General features: G+C 37.7%; 1 protein-coding gene across 1 annotated transcript in view; it reads right to left on the bottom strand.

Moving 5' to 3' along the window:
• Positions 1–18,673, bottom strand: part of Bap170 (Brahma associated protein 170kD) — a 149,323-nt gene that overhangs the window by 11,830 nt on the left and 118,820 nt on the right. Inside the window, exons 12-14 of the mRNA XM_081739442.1 lie at positions 13,899–16,390; positions 7,670–7,829; positions 6,188–6,352 (exon numbers count right to left, since the gene is read on the bottom strand). Coding sequence (XP_081595568.1) covers positions 6,188–6,352; positions 7,670–7,829; positions 13,899–16,390 — 2,817 coding nt within the window. The remainder of the gene's footprint in view (positions 1–6,187; positions 6,353–7,669; positions 7,830–13,898; positions 16,391–18,673) is intronic.

Below are 18,673 nucleotides of genomic sequence, written 5' to 3'. Positions count from 1 at the left end.
GGGAAAACTACGAACAAGGCCGACTTTCCCTCACGGGTCCTCCCTTCAAGAAGAGGCCTATAAGAGACCACCCTCAAGAAGAGAAAACTTATCAGTTTATCGCTGATCATTCACCCATTAACACTTTCTTTTGCGGCCGCCATGGGCTATGGAAAATTCCTTTAATCACAGTCTCCCGGGGTTGCTATGAGCTACGGGGAATTCCTTTAACTATCTCCCGGGGCTGCTATGAGCTACGAGGAATTCCTTTAACTATCTCCCGAGGCTGATATGAGCAAAGGAGATATCCTTTAACCACCCACTCCTGATGCTACTATGAGCGAAGGAGTTATCCTCGATATCTAAGGCCATTACGAACTAAAGACAATTGAACCTTTATTCCGAGGCCACTTTTGTATGGCAAGAATCTTTTTATAAATTCTGAACATATTTAGAGACTTTAGTACAAGGATTTTTCTGCCTACAATTCTGAACAATCTTTGAGGAAGGCATTATACAGGGTGGACCATTTTCGATTATTCATTTTGAAAATAACATTATTGGGCTTAGACACAATGCAACTCCAAATATTTTATTTTTTCGATACATTTGTTCATTTCATGCATCCGCTTAGACTTTACTACTGCGCTTTGTGTGTGTGTGTTTTTTTTTTTTTAATACAGTTATTACTGAAACACTATGTCTGGCTAGTGGATATTTTTTCTCACGTAGTGCGCCAGTTGATTATTCTGCAACTGTGAAACCGTCAATGTTGACTATGAGATATTTGACACCAACTGAGGAAGGGGCCAATATCAACACACATCGCCTCAGCATGTGAATTGTTTCCATGTCACATTATTTAGAGTTTCGGTGGCATTCAATAGCCCGTAAGATTCCCAGACTTCTTCCTTGGAGATACTTGATGCATAAAGTTTTTGCAACTAGAGTAGGAAGTGCAGCAGAGCTGAAGGATCGAACCAGGAAGGAAACTGCGTCCCTAACCATATCATGCAGGGTAGTGCTATTCAACCTAATTTTCTCGCTTACCCCCAGACACAGTTCGCTATCCAATTGTGTACCCCTGAAGCTGTTTAAAAGAAATTAAATCGAACTTCTTAAACTTAATACACATGCTCTATTGATTAAAAAGGGGGACAAATAGAAACACAACAAAAGAACAATCAGTGTTCCAATCAAAAGACTATTTACAGGTGGATAAAGTACACATCTGAGGGGGATTTCTCCTCATCCTACCCGGCAATTCGCACACTGAGGACAATGTTCAAGTTCAAAAACTAAAAGTAACTTTAAAACTTGCAACATGTATTTTCTCCAACTATGATGATCATTCAATACGTATTGGAAACATGCTTATTTTAGGATCACGTACCCCCAGAAACATCTTCGCGCACCCCCGGTTGAATAGCACTGATGCAGGGTGACCATAATTGTGTTGTGTAATACAATAACAGAGCAAACTATTTGCCAGACATCGTGTTCCACAAATAATTGTATCAAAACAATCAAAAGGTCATTATTAAAGTATACGTGGCATGTTAAAAAAAAGTGGGGTTGGTAACTCTGCTGAAGTTGAATATGCGCAGGAAGATCTCCCAGTATTCTGTGTTGGCAACTGAGACAGAATCGTCCAAATGGAGTTGTGTATGTGCGAGTAGAAGAACGTGAAAAGATTGCCGTAATAATAATAATAATAATAATAATAATAATAATAATAATAATAATAATAATAATAATAATAATAATCTCCGCCAAATTTGAAATGAGATGCCATACCATTTCAGAATGCCAAAGGGCAGAATACAGATGACACCCATAGAAAATTGTGTGTCATTTACAGACCGACAGTAATGAATAAAGGAAATGTCATGCAACTGTACAGTGTGTTTCGAGAAGGGCGTTCAAATGTTCATGACGAGCGTAGCGATAAGACGGACGATTTGTGGCGTTCATGATAAAGTACGATCCAATCGCAGGTTCACAACTCGACAGAGTTTTTAGAAGTGTCTGCGAAAACAGTACATCGAATTGTGACTGACCAGCTGGGTTATCACAAACTGTTTGCGACGCGGGTACCAAAAATGATGGCAAATGCTCACAAAATAGCAAAGAATGACAGCAGTATGTCATTTTTTGAGCCACTGTGGGCAGAATGTGGATGACTTCTTTTCTCACATAGTGACGGGGGATAAAAACCTGGGCATCGTACGCCACTCGGGAGTCGAAGAAGCAGTCAATGCAATGGCACCACTCCAGTTCTTCTAAAGCTAAGGAATTCAAATAAACACCACCAGTTCACAAAACTGTGGCGTTTTCTTGAATCAAAAGGGTGTGATTCTTGTGGAATTCTTGGAACCAGAACAAACAATTACAACAGATGTATTGCCAAACACTAAATAATCTGCGACGGGCCATCTAAAATTGGTGGAGAGGAACGCTATGCTCTAGAGTTCTGCTTTATGACAACGCATGTCCATATACTGTTGAGACAATTTAAAGATTTTGATGGGAACTATTCAATCATCCCCCTTACAGCCACGACATCTCATCTAGCGATTTCATTCTTTTTGTTCACCTGAAAAAGAGGCTTGCATTGAAGCGCTTCGACGACAGTAAAGTGCTCAAGACACTAGTTTTGGGTCTGGCTGTACTCTCAAGTGGCAGATTTTTATACACAGGTATACGGAAGGCCGTGCCACGTTACCAGATACGTCTGGAGGTTCATTGTGACTACGTCGAAAAATAGCCGAGCTCACAATTAATTTCTTATATCATTTTTGTTTATATATATATTTGACATGTGCCTCGTAAGTAGACAACTGTAACGTATTTTTTTTTTTTTGGGGGGGGGGGTTGCATTGTCTCTACAGTGGAGTATATTATTTTTAAAATGGGTAATCAAAAATATTCTACCCTGTATTATGTAAAGAGTATGACTTGATAAAAAGAAGACTTGCGTTGTATATTACTGGCAAAAAGAAAAAGTAGAGAATTATCTCAAACTGTCCGCATGCCTTTACAGACATTCACACGTCCACGAAGAGAATTTATAGGAACCATTGTGTGCATGCAGCTGCATTACAGCAAAACTATACACTATCTTGATTCAACTCCTAACGATACTTCAACGGTGGGAACGTAGTCTGAGATACCTGAAACAACGTACGCAACATCTTACAATTAAAATCACCTCCCTGATACCAAAGAAGTTAGTAACGCTTCGGGATGACCACATTCATTTTATGCAAACGAACTATCACACGGGATCAATTTGTACGTATTAATAAAATAAACAAATGCTTTGGATACACGAGTAAACGTAAGTATAAACTGTTTAATGTTTCTTTTAAAAAACCGAAACCAAAAATGGACACTGATCTCTAGCTTAGGAGCTTGACTTCTTAAAAATAATATCAAATTTACGATTTTTCTTTTGCTTGTTTTTCGTAAGTGAAAGGAGATAATGAAATGCAACTTACCACAATCATAGATAATATTATTCTACAACAGAATATATGAACCTGAAGAACTTTCAGTGTTGCCATCCATAGAAATTACAGTGTTGACAGAATAACAATTTCCCTAAAATCTAAATTAAGGCAGCGACTAGAGGAACGAACTCAACTGCATTTGATTACGTATCATGTTGTTTTGGTATCCTGTGAACTACTTCTTAAATAACATTATTATTTAATTTTAATAACTTATGTTAAAACTATTTTGTTTATTACAAACTAAATAAAACTATCAGTTAAAAAGTAGTTCACAGGATATCAAAACATGATACATAATCAAATGCAGTTGAGTTCATTCCTCTACTCACTGCCTTAACTTGGATTTAGGGGAAAATGTTATTCTGGCAACATTGTAATTTCTATGGATGGTAACACTGAAAATTCTTCAGGTTCATATTTTCTGTTGAAGAATAACAGTATCTATGATTCTGATACGTTGCATTTCATGATCTCTTTTCACTTATGAAAAACAAGCAAACGAAAGATTGTAAATTTTGTATCTTTTTTTTTTTAGTATGTCAGGCTCTTTATATAGGATTCGAATTACATGAAATCCGACCAGGAACCGAATTCCGAGTCTCTCGCATAAACACTAAGAAACCTGATTTTTCAGCTACAAGGGAGCTCTTGGAAATGTTATGTTCTGTACAATACTATGGCATATGTTGTTTTCTGACACGCTGTACAACACCTACTTGATCAAAATACTTTTCCTTGAATATTTGTCCAACTATCCACCTTGAGTTAGGTGACTTACTTAACCCACTACCATACATATCAACAGTTAGTATTATTTCGTAGGTGTTCATTAACAATATCCAATGTAAAATTTCTTGTTAGCTCTACATTATAAACAACTGAAAATGTTACCACGTTAAACCAAATTAGTCCCTGGTTTTAACAATCTTCAATAAAAGCAGGGTTGCCACAGCTGAAAAAAAAAGAGGAATATATATCTTGTTCTTCACCAAAGTAAAAATCAACCAAGTTTACTCATTTGCTGCATAATTTCTAAGTACTGCAAATTAAAACACTCCCTAATTCAGATTACAATCTTGGATATTACTGGAGGTGGTACAAAAGAATATTTAACTACGAGGGTGGTTCAAAAACTAAAGTTATTTTCCGATATTTCTGGAGTTTCGTCCCTTATAGAGGAATGAGAAGTGTACGGTAATTTTAATATATGGAGTTGGCAACTGTGCAATTTCAGCCACCTACGGCGTTCGCTGTAGGTCAATACAAATGGCGACTCGTTTGGAAAACTGGTTTCGAGAAGTTCGCTCAGTTATTCGATTTCTGTGAGCGAAACATGTAACCGCGGCTGAAATTTACGGGCAGTTGGCAGGAGTTTACGGAAAGTGTAGCATGTCTCAGAAGACAACGCGCGCCTGCATATAGCCAAGATCATCAAACCGTTGAAGCAGTTTCGCTGGGACATCATTTCTCACCTTCTTTATAGCTCGGGCCTTTCTCCAAGCTTCTTTTACCTGTTCCCGCACCTAGGAGGCCGCGCTTCGCTTCGAATGAAGAGGTCAAACACTTCGTGACAACGTAGCTGAACACACAAGGATAGGAGTATTTTTACCAGAAGGGAATCTTTAAACTCATCCCACGACGCGACAAGTGCCTCAACAGAAACGAAGACTACGACAATCAATAACCTGATGTATGTACTATCTGTTGCCTGTATTGATTGTGAGCTTCACTGCATGCTTTGTAACCTTACTTTCTGATTACTTCCCGTAAATAAGTAAGAAAGACACCAAAAACATGAAAAAATTGCACAAAAACATTATTTAAAAAAAAAAAAAAAAAAAAAAAATATGGTGTTGAAAATTGGCGACAAAACAAAAAGGTTCAGAGGGGCGATAGTACCAAAGGTTGAGCCCAGGACAAAAATGATCTTTAAATATATTCAGGGTGTCTACAAAAATTCCAAAATGAAATTTCGTGACCTTTGCTTTATCCAATCATAAAATTTCCTAACATATTTAAGAGCGAATTTGGGTGCGAATTAGGCCGAACTTTCTTCCATGCAATAGAAACGTACTTTGCTTGCGATTTGGTAGCATAAACATTTTGGTGGTGAATTTTGACGTTTTACAGAACAAAATTTTCCAATCTGTACTTACATTTGCACAGTTAAAAAAATCGTGACCCAAAAGCTAAATTTCGTAACTTTCATGACTGTTTTCTGATTTCGTGACCGATAGACACCCTGATATATTTATTTATATCCCAGATTTATGGTAATTTTGCCGTAACCTCACAAACTGAATGTTTAAGAATAGAACGGATATTGTGTCCTGAAATTAATATCAAAAACTAAATTAGAAATTTGTGCAAGCATGGACACTTTTTCTATTTGCATGAGCAGTAGTGCTTGCACGGACACAGGGTTTTTCTTCTGAGTCTTGGTGAATTTTCTCGACCTCAACGGCTGTAGCAACCCTACCTTGTGATATTACCACTTTTAACCTAGAATATTCTACAGATTGTACAATCATTAATCTAAAATTGTTATTAGTAAGTTAGAAACTAGTCAACCACCTACTCACAAGAAAGTAACATTTCACAGAACCACACTAAACTGTTAGTTGTCTGTCTGATACAGAAACTGCAATATATTACAGACAAGAGTTAATATTAACATGAAACTTGAAACTTACCATCAACTCTTTGGGGTTGACGAACTCCAGCGCGTGTCGTTTGATAGCATGGAAGGCAGCATTTGGAGCGTAACCAGGGTGGGGAGGCGGCGGTTGTGGGGGTGGGATTTCACTTCGGCCACTTTGGGAGAGCTGCTTCCGTCGTACAGCCATCATTCGTAATACCTGCAAAATTACAATTTATAAATAAAAAAAGAATTAATATTAATGTATGAAAACTATATATACTGGTTACCAAGATGGGCTCTTACCTTGCTGCAACTAACTGATGCAGCGTTCAGACATTTACTGAATTAAAAACAGCGACACCCACCTTTCTCCTCAACCCTCTCCAATCGCTTGGTATTTTTGAAATATATCATTAGAATAGCAGTTGATTTGAAACAGAACAGAAAAATATTTCCCTCATATAAATCAGTATAAAGAAAGAAAGAAAGAAAGAAAGAAAGAAAAAAAAAAAGATGATGCAGGAACTCAATTCTGTTACGCTTCTTATAGTATTAACAGGATTCTAATTCAAACTAACGGATCGAATTCATGGCTTTTTTACGGTCCAAAATCATTCAATTTCACAGCACCAAAAATTGGGTTCCTCCTGGTCTAAAGATATCTATTTTCCTGACCTTCGGCAAAAAATTCCCTGACTATGGCAAGTGTCGGATGACGTTGACACATAAGGTTAGATTTATGTATATGTATAAATATTATATGTAGGTTAAATAAATTTTGCAAAACAAATTAATTTATTTTATAAAATATCATCCTATCAAATAGCCAGGCGGGTAAGGGAGAAGAAAAATGAAATCCATTCTGAGAAGTAAAAATTTCACTTAAAATTCCAGAACTTTTCCAAGTTTTTTCAACTTTCCACGATATATATATATATACAAATCAGCTGAATTCCCTTATATTCCCAGGTCGGTGGGCACTGTTAGTAAACTGCTACTAAAGAATATAAATTGATGCATATATTTGTGTACATGATATTATATATATATATATATATATATATGATTTTGGATTTAGCGTTCTTTTGAGGATCGAGGCTACATGAGACGTGGACCTATAGCTTAAGGTGGGATCCGAACCACATAAGCTCTCGCCGGAAATCGAACCCAGGTTCTTTCATGCCAAAGGCGTGTACGGTAACCTCTTAGCTACAAGGGAGCTCGATGCATTTATTCGTACACGTACTGTTTTATTCACTGCAGCTAATATTTAATGCACCGGGATGCATGTGAATTGCCTGCATATGTTGAGGAAAGTGTCAGGGAACATCGAAACAGTATTAAAAGGAGGACAGAAACAATTCTTTTACTTAGACATAAATCTCCTCCTTTGAAAAAAAAAAGAAGAAGAAGAAGAAAAAGAAAGATGAGCTAGATAAAAGTGCTTCCAGAATTACTGAATGTAAAAGTTGAAATATTATTGTTATTTCAACGGCTGTATATCACAATAGAAATAATATAAGATGTAATTTACCTCTGCGTTGCAATGCCTATCGTAAAGATGGGTCATAAGGGAGAACCGTTTCCTCTTCATCCCATCGCATCTCTCCCATAAACATTGGAGTTCCTCTATGCCCAATGGACAGTGCGTGCGGCATGCATGCATGTACACTTCGTTGGCAGTTTTAAAACTCCTACAAAATAACAGCAACATATAAAAAAACACTATCTAAACATATACAATAACATCTGAATATATATACAAGTAGAAAAAAGATGTAATATAGGTACATTTTTTAAGATCAAATTATGAATTGACAATGCCTCAGTACTGAACATTTAGCTTCACTTAACTTAACCCCTTCCACTTCAATTTTTCTGCATCTCGCATACTTCTGAGCGTTATTTCTTCAGTGAGAAAGATATTTTAGAAAATGTGTCGGACATTTTCTGACATCGGAGCGCAGGAAAATCAGAAAGGGCTAATTACAATTAATTTTCCTTGAGTTGATCACACGAAATATGCACATTTGTCTAAATGAAACTGTAAAGCATATGGCTTACTTGACTGCAGTATTCATGCTAAACATAGGTTCTCTCTCCCGAAGTGAGAAATTGTTAGTGTAATCGTGTTTAAAGTTGAAGACCAAATTTGCATGAAAGCTAGTCGAAGCGAAACGAAGTTGATTAGAATCCAATAAAAATGTGTTGCTGCTTGCAATCCTCCTAGCAGTAGTGGTACGGCATAGGACTAGTGTGTGTGAACAGTTGCAGCCATGGCACCCTATAAGTGAGTTAGCCTTCAATGAGGTTTCCTGGGACACAGGCTCTGGCTAGTTGATTGAATCCGTTTGACAGTAATTTCCGAAATATTTTGTTTAACGTCCTACGATTATGCACCGAGACTAAGGGAGAAAGTGATAATGAGAAATGTATGAAACGGTGGAACGAAGAAATTACGAGGAAACGGGAGAACCCTGAGAAAACCCACGCATACGTTGTTTGTCCACCACAAAGCTCATTTGCCACGAGCTGGGATCAAACCAGGGACCCCACGCAACAGAGGTGAACGCTTTATCACTGAGCCACCGCGACCTCGTGGTCATTTCCAATGACACCTACAGTTTAAATTGGGTTCTGATTACTATAATGCGATCGTGCCACAGGGAATCGAATCCACGACCTCGTGCACCAAAGGCACGGCCGCTAGTCACAGACCAACGAGGAAGACGCACAGAGAGTCGAGTTGGAAATAATGGAGCCAAAAGTGCTCTGTGTCATCAAAGTGCACATGGAAACAGTCTTCTGTAAAATTTAATTTAACAAGATCTGTGACAATCTATGACACAATGTCACATTACACTCACAAGAATTCGCCACCCATCTTTCTGTTAAATCTTCCAGTTACAACCCTAAACCCAAGTCAATAATTTAATATTGCAACTGCAATAATGATCTCAAAGAGGTAAAGAAGTCTTCGTTTAATGTGAATGCTCGCGTGGATCAGAATATTTAAATCAAAGTAAAATGGCTTTTTTTTTCTTTCTTTCTTAACACGGGAACATGAGAGATACAGAACACTGCCATTAAAGATTAAAATAAAAACAAACAACACATACACTTTTCACTCACCTCCATATTCTCTGAAAGCAGACAATAGTGAACAAACACAAGTAATATTTCAAAAACTACTTGTTTTTTTTTTTTTCTTTCTTCCAGCAGAAAAGTTTGCAACTTTTATTTACATATCATATTTCTCACATATTACATACAATACATATTATTGAGGTTCCTTAGAGAAATGAACCGTGAAACAAGTCACAATCTTTACTTTCAGAAGAAATAAAAACTAATTGTTTTGAAATATTGCAGATGTTCCTGTACTATATCTGTCTTTAAGGAACTTAGCAAGAGTGAAAAAATTTCAAAATGTAATCCTTATATTCTTTAGATAACTAAACAATACAATACAAAGGATGTTTGTTGAACCCAAATATTTTATCGAGTGAACATTACTTTATTTAATAAGTTTTGAACTGAAGGCCCAATTATACCTATGTTATAAGTAGATATCGGATTTTTATGCACTTAAATTTCATCAAATACGCATGCAACTATGCTGTTAAATGTATTAAAATATGCACTAACAATTCAATAAAATGGAGCAGTTTCAAACATGCTCAGGACAAACTTTTGTAGGAGAAATATAACTTCAAAAGGGCACTTCATATTTCAGGGACTTCTCTTCAGATTTTATTTTTTGAAACAGTTATAGTTTATACACTTCTACTTTCTAATATACACACAAATTATTATGAGATAAAATAAACACAGTGATATGAGAATACGACCACTAGTTTTTCTTCACAGTTGTATTTTAGAGTATATTTACTTTACATGAAATAGTACGAGCCTCATTTTTTTTTTTTTTGTTTTTGTTTTACACGTTTTCACTGAACAAACAAACAAAAAAAAAGTTTTTGTTTTTAAGGATTCACTCCTTCCCGTAATTAGCCATACAGTATATCATAAGATACTTCTCTTCATTTTTTGGTGTCAGTTTGTGACATTTGTAGCCAGAAAATGACATCTTAACATCAACAGATGTTACTGGCCAATATTTATAGAGGGAAGCAAGTTTAGTATTTATATTTCCTGGCAAATTGAAATTTAGCCCTGGAAGGTATTTCCAGATTTGAATTGTTTTATAGTCGAAGTTTCTGGAAATAACATCCGTCAATTTCTTTTCCACAGAGCGCCCGAATTTACCAACAACTGATAGAAGTTCGTGCCGAATTTCATCAACTAGAGCTAAGCATTCACTGAGCAGCATTCCTTGCGCGTCTGTTGTTTCTAAATTGATGTTGTCACGATATTACAATGTGTTTTTACCATTATCAGATTTCTCTTTAACATCTTGGCAATTGAAAGCGTCTTTGTTGTACTGATTGGTTGTTAATATTATTGGTCCTTTATAAACTAGACATTTTTCTTCCCTCCCATGCGAAAAGCTATTTTGTTACCATGTAAAGCGAAGCAAGCAAAAAGCCATGTAAATTCATTGAAAATACAAACTAAAAACTGGATTCATTCCATGCTATACGCATACATATGAAATAACTTATAGAATATGCTCTTAAACACTAATATATGCATTAACCTTTGGAATATGCATTTATAGGCACTATAAAACCTCAAATTCGAGCTGTATTATTGTTGTTAGAAACCGCTATCAAGTTTTGCATAAAAATCCAATGCCTACTTATACGTAACTAACAAAATTACAGAAGAAATGTAACCAAAGACAATCTACTTTAGAACATAATTGTACAGTTGCATTCAAAACTGGATTCCTTCTAATAAATTTCCTTAATTGTTTCCAAATATATGGGTTAATCTAATCGTATTCTTCAAAAACGGAAAATGTTGCAATTTCATAAACAGACAACTGATTATACACACAAATTTATCGTAAAGTAATTCAAAGAAATATATTTCATGAAATAAAATCCAGCCGTGAAGTCAAGACTCGGATTTTCAAATTGTATTTTTAACAATGAGGAAAAGTCACCTTTTGAAATAAAATTGTAGAGTAATCGAAGCAAGTCTTGCAGTGTCGCAAGTACGATGAAGTTCCATAAATTTGACATGACTTGTTTTCTTTTAGCCTCTTTCATTGTTCTTTTATATGCACTAAAGAAATCTTGAGTGTATTTGTTATCTTTTTATTGAAGAAACAAACTTCTTTGGTAGGCGAAGGTGAGGAAGGAGAAGTAAGGAGTAAGAATTTTATTGGATCAAAAAATCCAATATATTTCAATAAAAATTTTCTTGCAGGCCTTATATCTGGAGAACTAAATTCCGTAAAAAAATACAAAAACTCGATTTATGGGCCGTTTAAAAATTTTGTATCTCCTAATCCAAAAAATTCAATATATTTGAATCAAAAATTTTCTTGTAGGCCTTATATCTGGAAAACTACATACAGTGTAGCCAAACCCAAACTATCACTTAATTCAGTATGATATGCTTATTCCGTAAAAAATACGAAAACCCGATTTAGGGGCCGTTCAAAAATGTTGTGGCCCCTGATCCAAAAAGTAGTTTTGGTATACAGTAATTTGTAATTTTAAATAAGTCGATTTCTTGCACATTTTTGGCTTATGATCTATTTAAGAAAAAAACTTCACCACATATTTAAAACCTCTCTTCTTTCTCCCACCCTCGAAAAAGTTTGATTCATCAATAAAAAGACATAAGAAGTACAATCAAGGTTTTTCTAGTACAAATAAAGAGGCTGAAATAGAACAAGGAACGTTTTCGTGCTTGCGGCACTACAAAGCATCCTAACATTTTGTGTATGTCGTTTTTACATAAAAAGGCAACTTTTCCGCATTATCAGAACTAAAATTTTAAGAATTCAATTTTTTCCGTTCCACCGTACCGTACAATCACTAGTGAAGGTGTGTTTATTCTTTAATAAACAACTTTACAAGGAAGAATCACCAGAATTCGCCAAAATGAAATGTATACAGACTTTAACGAAAGAAACCTCTATAATATTGTCTTACTGCTACCCAGGTTCAATACTAACCACAATACCAGTTTCCTCAACTTGTACCGTTCTTGAAGGTACTGGAAGTGATTGCTGCTGTACTTTGTCCCAAAATTCTCACAAAACCGTGAAATTGTCAAGCACGCCTCCATTGACATTCAAATTCAACGACAATGATACACAGAGTGAAAAATGCGCAACTGGACCGAGACTCGAATCCTGGATCTTCGGCGCACTGTGCCAATACATTAACCACAACGCTATTCAATCCACTCCCTCAACCGTCATACATTCCCTCATTTTTAAAGTTGGTGTTCATTTACTCAGACCACATGGCTTGTACCGCAACTCCTACTATGCTTGGAAAAGCGGTGTCCACATTGAAAACAACGGCTTGAGGGTTGCATTATACACTAATTTCAAGAGTGAAAGGATGTATGGCTCTTCAGGGAGCGGGCGGCGTAGTGCAGTAGTTAACGTATCACCACAGTACGCCTATGATCCTGAGTTCGAGTCTCGGTCCAGACGTGCATTTCTTGCACCCTTTGTATATCACTCAATCCGCATCTATAGAGGAATTGGTGTGTTAAAAAATCGTTTATCAACACAACATTTTACAACTATAAACTTCAAAACGTTTAAAATGAACTTCCTCAAATGTCAACCATGCACTAGTCATTTTGTTTCATTATCATACGCCAAACATGTTGCACTCATAAGAGTGAGTTTTATTGTGCCAGAATAGATTACAGTACTGTCTTTGGAACCTAAGCGCCCAGGACAGAAACGAAAAATCCAAGCAAATTTTGCCCTGGAATCTGAAAGCCAAGCGCGTTGTTCGTGTTTTTCTGTTTGTGCGTATGTTTCCTCTACACTTACGCTGAGTCATTATCGATAGCTTTAGTAAAAGCATCTGGTAATGATTTTCGCTGCTATTTTTATATCTTTAATATTATTAATTTCAACTTTTAATCAATTATCAATACTATTATTTGTTAATATTTTACCTTAGGATTTTACATTTTATGTATTGGATTTTATGTATTCACTGTTTAATTTAAAAAATTCGAATTCGTGAGACCCAGGAACTGATTAAGAGGCCTAATCCCTGTGAAAATAAAATACCGCTAATTTTACATTAATTATATGATATCTTCAAATAGATAAAAGATAATGGAAATGTGGAACAAGAGCTCGCTAGAAAATATTATTTTACATGAGGTACCGTTATCACGAGTTACCTACTAGCTTTCCATTTGCAGCCATTTAGAAACGTGAAAATAAATGCCGACTTTCTAAATGGCTGGAAATCGAGAGCAGATAAGTGAATCGTGATAACGATATACCATGTAAAATAATATTGTCTAGCGAGCTCTTGTTCCACTTTTCGATTATCTTTTATCTATTTGAAGATATCACATAATTACTGTAAAATCAGTGGTATTTTAATTTCGCTGTGATGGAGCCTCTTAATTCGATTTCTATTATTTGAAAGCGGAAGAACTGACTTGGAATTCGAAAGGTGTTCTGGAACAAATTAAGTTCGGATTCCAACGTATCATTGTATTTGTTTATGTACTGTTCATAAAAAATATATGTGACAGATTGTATCTAGTTTTAATTTTTCAGAATAATGTCACAAATACCACTACTACACTATTACTAATAATATAAACACTACGAAATCATGTATTGACAATATACTAACCTCATGCACCCTCTCCATTCACAAAGAAACGTAACTTCTGACGCTGGATGCTGCGGTCTCGCGTGGCTTATAGGAGATTGCGTAGCTCGTGGCGACTGTTCGAAATCATTCGGATGAATTCTTGAAGACTGGTTCCTGGACAGAGATGCTTGTGTTGGAGTCCTTGTGATCACGGAGGTGTTCGGAGACCTTGAAACGGTTGGTGTCAGTGGAGGGGGGCCTTTCAAACTAGCTGCTGTTATACGGGAGGCAGTCACTTTCATAGGCGAACTTGGCATTGTAACATTAATGGAGACTTTAGCGCCCGGGGACGCCACACTTGTTGGGGAAGCAGTTCTTACATGCTGCTGGGGAGGATTATTACTAGCAAAGTTTGATATAGGAGTTCGCGCTCCAGTCACCGGTATTCGTGTTCCGGTCACTGTAGTTCTTGCTCCTGATACAGGAGTTCGTGTAGCGGTCACTGGAACCGAAACCGTCACAGCAGATGGACTGGAGTTTGAACTGGAACTTACAGAAACAACATTCACTTGAGGAACACTCTGATGATGGATATTCTGTGCCACCTGAACACACGGCTGTGATGTATGCAACACACTCTGGAGATTAGAAGCTGATGTTCCCGCAGAATTAGCACCTTGTATCACTAGGCCAGCTGCAGCACTTGAGTTCGATGGCACTGCACCACTTAGCGGCGCCAAAGCTTGCGCAACACCGCCTTGACCCGACCGGGGCACTTGCACTACGACCTGCTGTCCTTGTGGAGTCACCATAACTTTCTGCGTAGTCTGTGGCTGCAGGATGATGATAGTTTTCGTATTTGTACCTTGTTGTTGGGGAGTCTGGGCCACGAGCACCGTCTGCGTCTGTCCATGAACCAATGCCGTTTGTGGCTGTGCAATCACATACGTTGGCCCACTGCCAGTCCCTGTGCCCGACATCACTACCGCTGCCTGAGAGATAGGCCCTGGTAAAGCTTGACTGACAATGTACTGGCCTCCAGAGCTGCCTGGCTGAGTACCCACAAACACCTGGCCCTGGGGAACCACTTGTGCATGGGATACGATCACTTGACCTGACTGCGATTGCGATATGACCACTTGACCTGGCTGAATTAACTGGCCTTGACTAACCTGACTCCCTTGGCTTTGAGCCACCAGCACCTGACGCTGTGCAACCATTTGGCCTTGTGACTGCATTAACACTTGGCCCTTCTGTACATTGATCTGTCCCTGTTGGAGTAAATGCCCATGGGGAAGAACGACTTGGCTAGGCTGGGACACTTGATTAGCCTGTCCCTGCTGCAACGTTATCTGACCCTGCGATATCACTACTTGACTCTGTGGAGTAAGCTGACCTTGGGACATGATAATTTGGCGTGGAGTTACTACTAGTTGCTGTTCTTGTCCTTGGTGAACTAACTGTGTTTGTGAAACATATACCTGTCTTACCTGCCCCGTTAGACTCGCACTATTTAAGCTACTCGGTGCAACTGTCCCATCGTGTTTCACGATTATCTGCTGATCCCCTTGCCCCTGCACCGTGTAATGAATAGTTCCCTGGTGAGCTGCATTCAAATTCTTCGCGGGAAACGACACAGACATGCCTGCCGCTTGTGCAGCCAGTCCTGCGCCGTTTACTGCTGCAACTGCACCAAGGTATGGACGTTTAGTTTCTGGAGACTCTCTGGAAAAGGGTGAAGGCCTTTTCAATGGCGGTGGCACAGCTATATGTTTAAATGGCTCCATTGCTACGGGAGGACTCCCAATAAGATCTTCTTCACTTAAACCTGATTTTATAAGAGCAGTCTGTAAGATATTAGTGGTGCTCGTGGACGAGCTAACAGTTGTAGGTCTATCACTATCACTCCGTCTCTCATTGTCTGTTGAATTACTCACTAAACACTCTTGATCCCTGGTTAATTTTTCGTCCATCTGAACCTGCGTTGATGATTCCTTTCGAGCAGGAGTCTTACATAGGTTACTTTCCACAAGTTCCAACCCCTTTTCACTGATTCGTAACTCCCGACCGAGAACACCATTCGGAGGTTCTTTCACTATTTTCTTCTCAAGGAGATCGGCTAACATACCTTTCATTTTCAACCCCACACCAATCCCACTTTCCTTGTGAGCTGGTTCCTTCAAGCTGTCCTCACTTCGAGAACCATCGTTGGATGCTGCTTCAGCGTCTATATCCAGAGAATGCGGAATTCCATTTAACAGAATGCCTTCAAAGCTGGTGAGAGAGTTCTCGCCGTCTCCGTCGGTGGACACAGCGCCACTGGACATCAAGGAGTTGGCCGTTGATGCTGCCGAGTCCGAGTCGTCATCCAGTCTAGTCCGGGGAAGCGGTCCAACGGGATTAGGGGGTGGCGGTGGTTGTGGTGGATCCCTTCGTCCTCGGAGAGTCGTGTTGGAAACATGGTTCTCCACGCGATCGATGCGAGTTGTCTGCACTTCTGCGTTCTCAACTGAATCCTTTGATTGATCCACCTACAATTAAAAATAAAAACTTATGAAATTCAGGAAAAAAGAACAACTCTTAGACCTTGAATTACAATTTTTCCTTGAACTGAGGATATTGTTTTAAAGTAAGACACTATACATTATTCTCACATAATTCATACGAAAACAGTCCTTCGTAAAGTAAATTGTAAACCTATCTCTATATATATTTGTGACCAGAATAACAAAGCGATTCCTTTAGCAATCTAAAATAATGCTAATACCAGGACAAGAAGAGTAGAAAAGGGATTAGAGCTTCCAATCGAATGAAATTGTAGCTCTCCACTCAAATTATTCATAAACGGAGGAATCATAAATACACTGCCACCAGCATATATTGTGAAGTCGTTGTCTAATAACGCTAGGAAAAGGGTCTTGGAATTGAATCAAAGAGGTTCTTTTGTTACAACTTCAAAGAAAGCAAATAATAATAATTATTATTTATTCATTTATACATATTTCTGGGTATTACACGTATCTACGGCCTTAAGCCCATCATGTATGAGAGAGAACGTCCTTCGACGGTCACACTATCCAGGGAAGGGGGAAGGAAGCGGCCTGGGACCTGCATACTAGGTATCAGCCCGGAATTCGCTTTGAATGGAAAAGAACTTCACTCAGGATGGCTGGCCTAAAATAGTTGTTACATCTTTTCGATCGAGTGTCCCCACCAAAAATCAAACCCGGGACCGAATAGTACTAAATATTTATTTTCTATACAATTCTTCCCTCCTACAAACGTACATTAGACAAAAATGAATTCTGTGACTGCTTTTTACCTTTCTTTGGTCTATTCCGGATGTTCTGTACTCTCTGCAAGGATAGTTTTTCATTCCACTTTACTGCCTATTTCAGTGTAGATATTAATGTACGCAAATGCCAATGTGTTTAAAAGTGTAAAATTTTCACTGTAATCCTACCTGGTTTGACATATGGATCAGATACATGAACAAGCACATAATTACGTCTCGACATTCGAAATCTGGAAAAATAAACAACGAAGCATGGACAAAGAATATGGATCAGAAAGTCAGGAATGACGGGCACTGGCTTGAATATAAAGGCATCAAGTGGCAATGGGCCAGATATATTACAAGAAGGAACTATGAACAGTGGATAAAAGCAAAACTTGACTAAATATCAAGACACAAGAAAATGACTAGGAAACGTCCTCATACAAAGTGGTGTGACGAAATCAGAAGCAGAGAGGAGCACATGGAAATAGTTACTCAAGACACGTGGTTGCGGAGAAGATTTGGAGAGACCATCCAGCAATAGACTGATAATGGTTGATTATGGTATATTCTTTGTTAAGTGTCCAGTTTGTCTGTCAACCCGTTAACTTTGACTGAAATCGACGTACTACACTTTGATAACCCTACTTAACAGAATAATCAATATTAGTATTTACTGTTTCTTGTGAAGTACCTTGTGGATCGACATCGTGCAGATAAGAACATACAAGAAGTGTACACATTTTCTTTACGCATCGTTTGTATTATATTAAGATATCATTTATAGTATACACACTAGTATCAAGGGATAAGGTAAACATTTTAGGAAGTGAATGTATGTGGCTACTATACATGTAAAGAAGTTTATAACCTTTGTTTCAGACAGATAATAGCAAAACGTAAACGTGGGTCAAACCTTATCGCGCAGAAGTTTACACAGTAAAAGGGGCGAATCGGTGCCTTTCTGCTCATCATTCTCACCAGTGAATTGGACTATTCGAAACCGGTGTCTTCGAAATCTTACTTAGGAATGCTACATTTCTCCAGTGTAAATATAGATCGCGCGTTGTCGAAAAACCACGGCACAGGTTATTTGGGCATTTAAAAACTTTTCCTTTTAAACAATACACTAAATTATTTGAACATTTTGAATATAGGTACTTTATGAACTTCATAAGGCCCTCTCTAACATAAATTGGTATTTAAGCACGTTCTTCGTTAGTGCATTTATCTGCTGACTTGACTTTTGTCAGCAATTGTTTGTCTATGAAGTCATTAGAGACTGATATTATACACAAAATTATTCAATATTGGAAGTGTTTTACATCTATAGCATGCACTATTAAAGACAACTTGGATGACAGAAACTGCTGAAGAGTGTCGGAGAAGTTGCTCTGTTCCTTCTGCATCGATTTCAAAATTTGTATTCGACATGGGGATAGATAAAAGAATAATCAGAGTGTGTAATGTGAAAGTCCCTGTTAAGTATAGTAAGAATGTCCTCTCCAGTATAGCGTAAATATTTGAACTGCTGGTA

This window comes from Thermobia domestica, chromosome 14 (genome assembly GCF_964235325.1).
Source record: "Thermobia domestica chromosome 14, izTheDome1.hap1.1, whole genome shotgun sequence".
Taxonomy (NCBI): Eukaryota; Metazoa; Arthropoda; class Insecta; order Zygentoma; family Lepismatidae; genus Thermobia; species Thermobia domestica.
The sequence above is the reverse complement of the archived record's forward strand: the minus strand, read 5'-3'. Positions and strand labels throughout refer to the sequence as shown.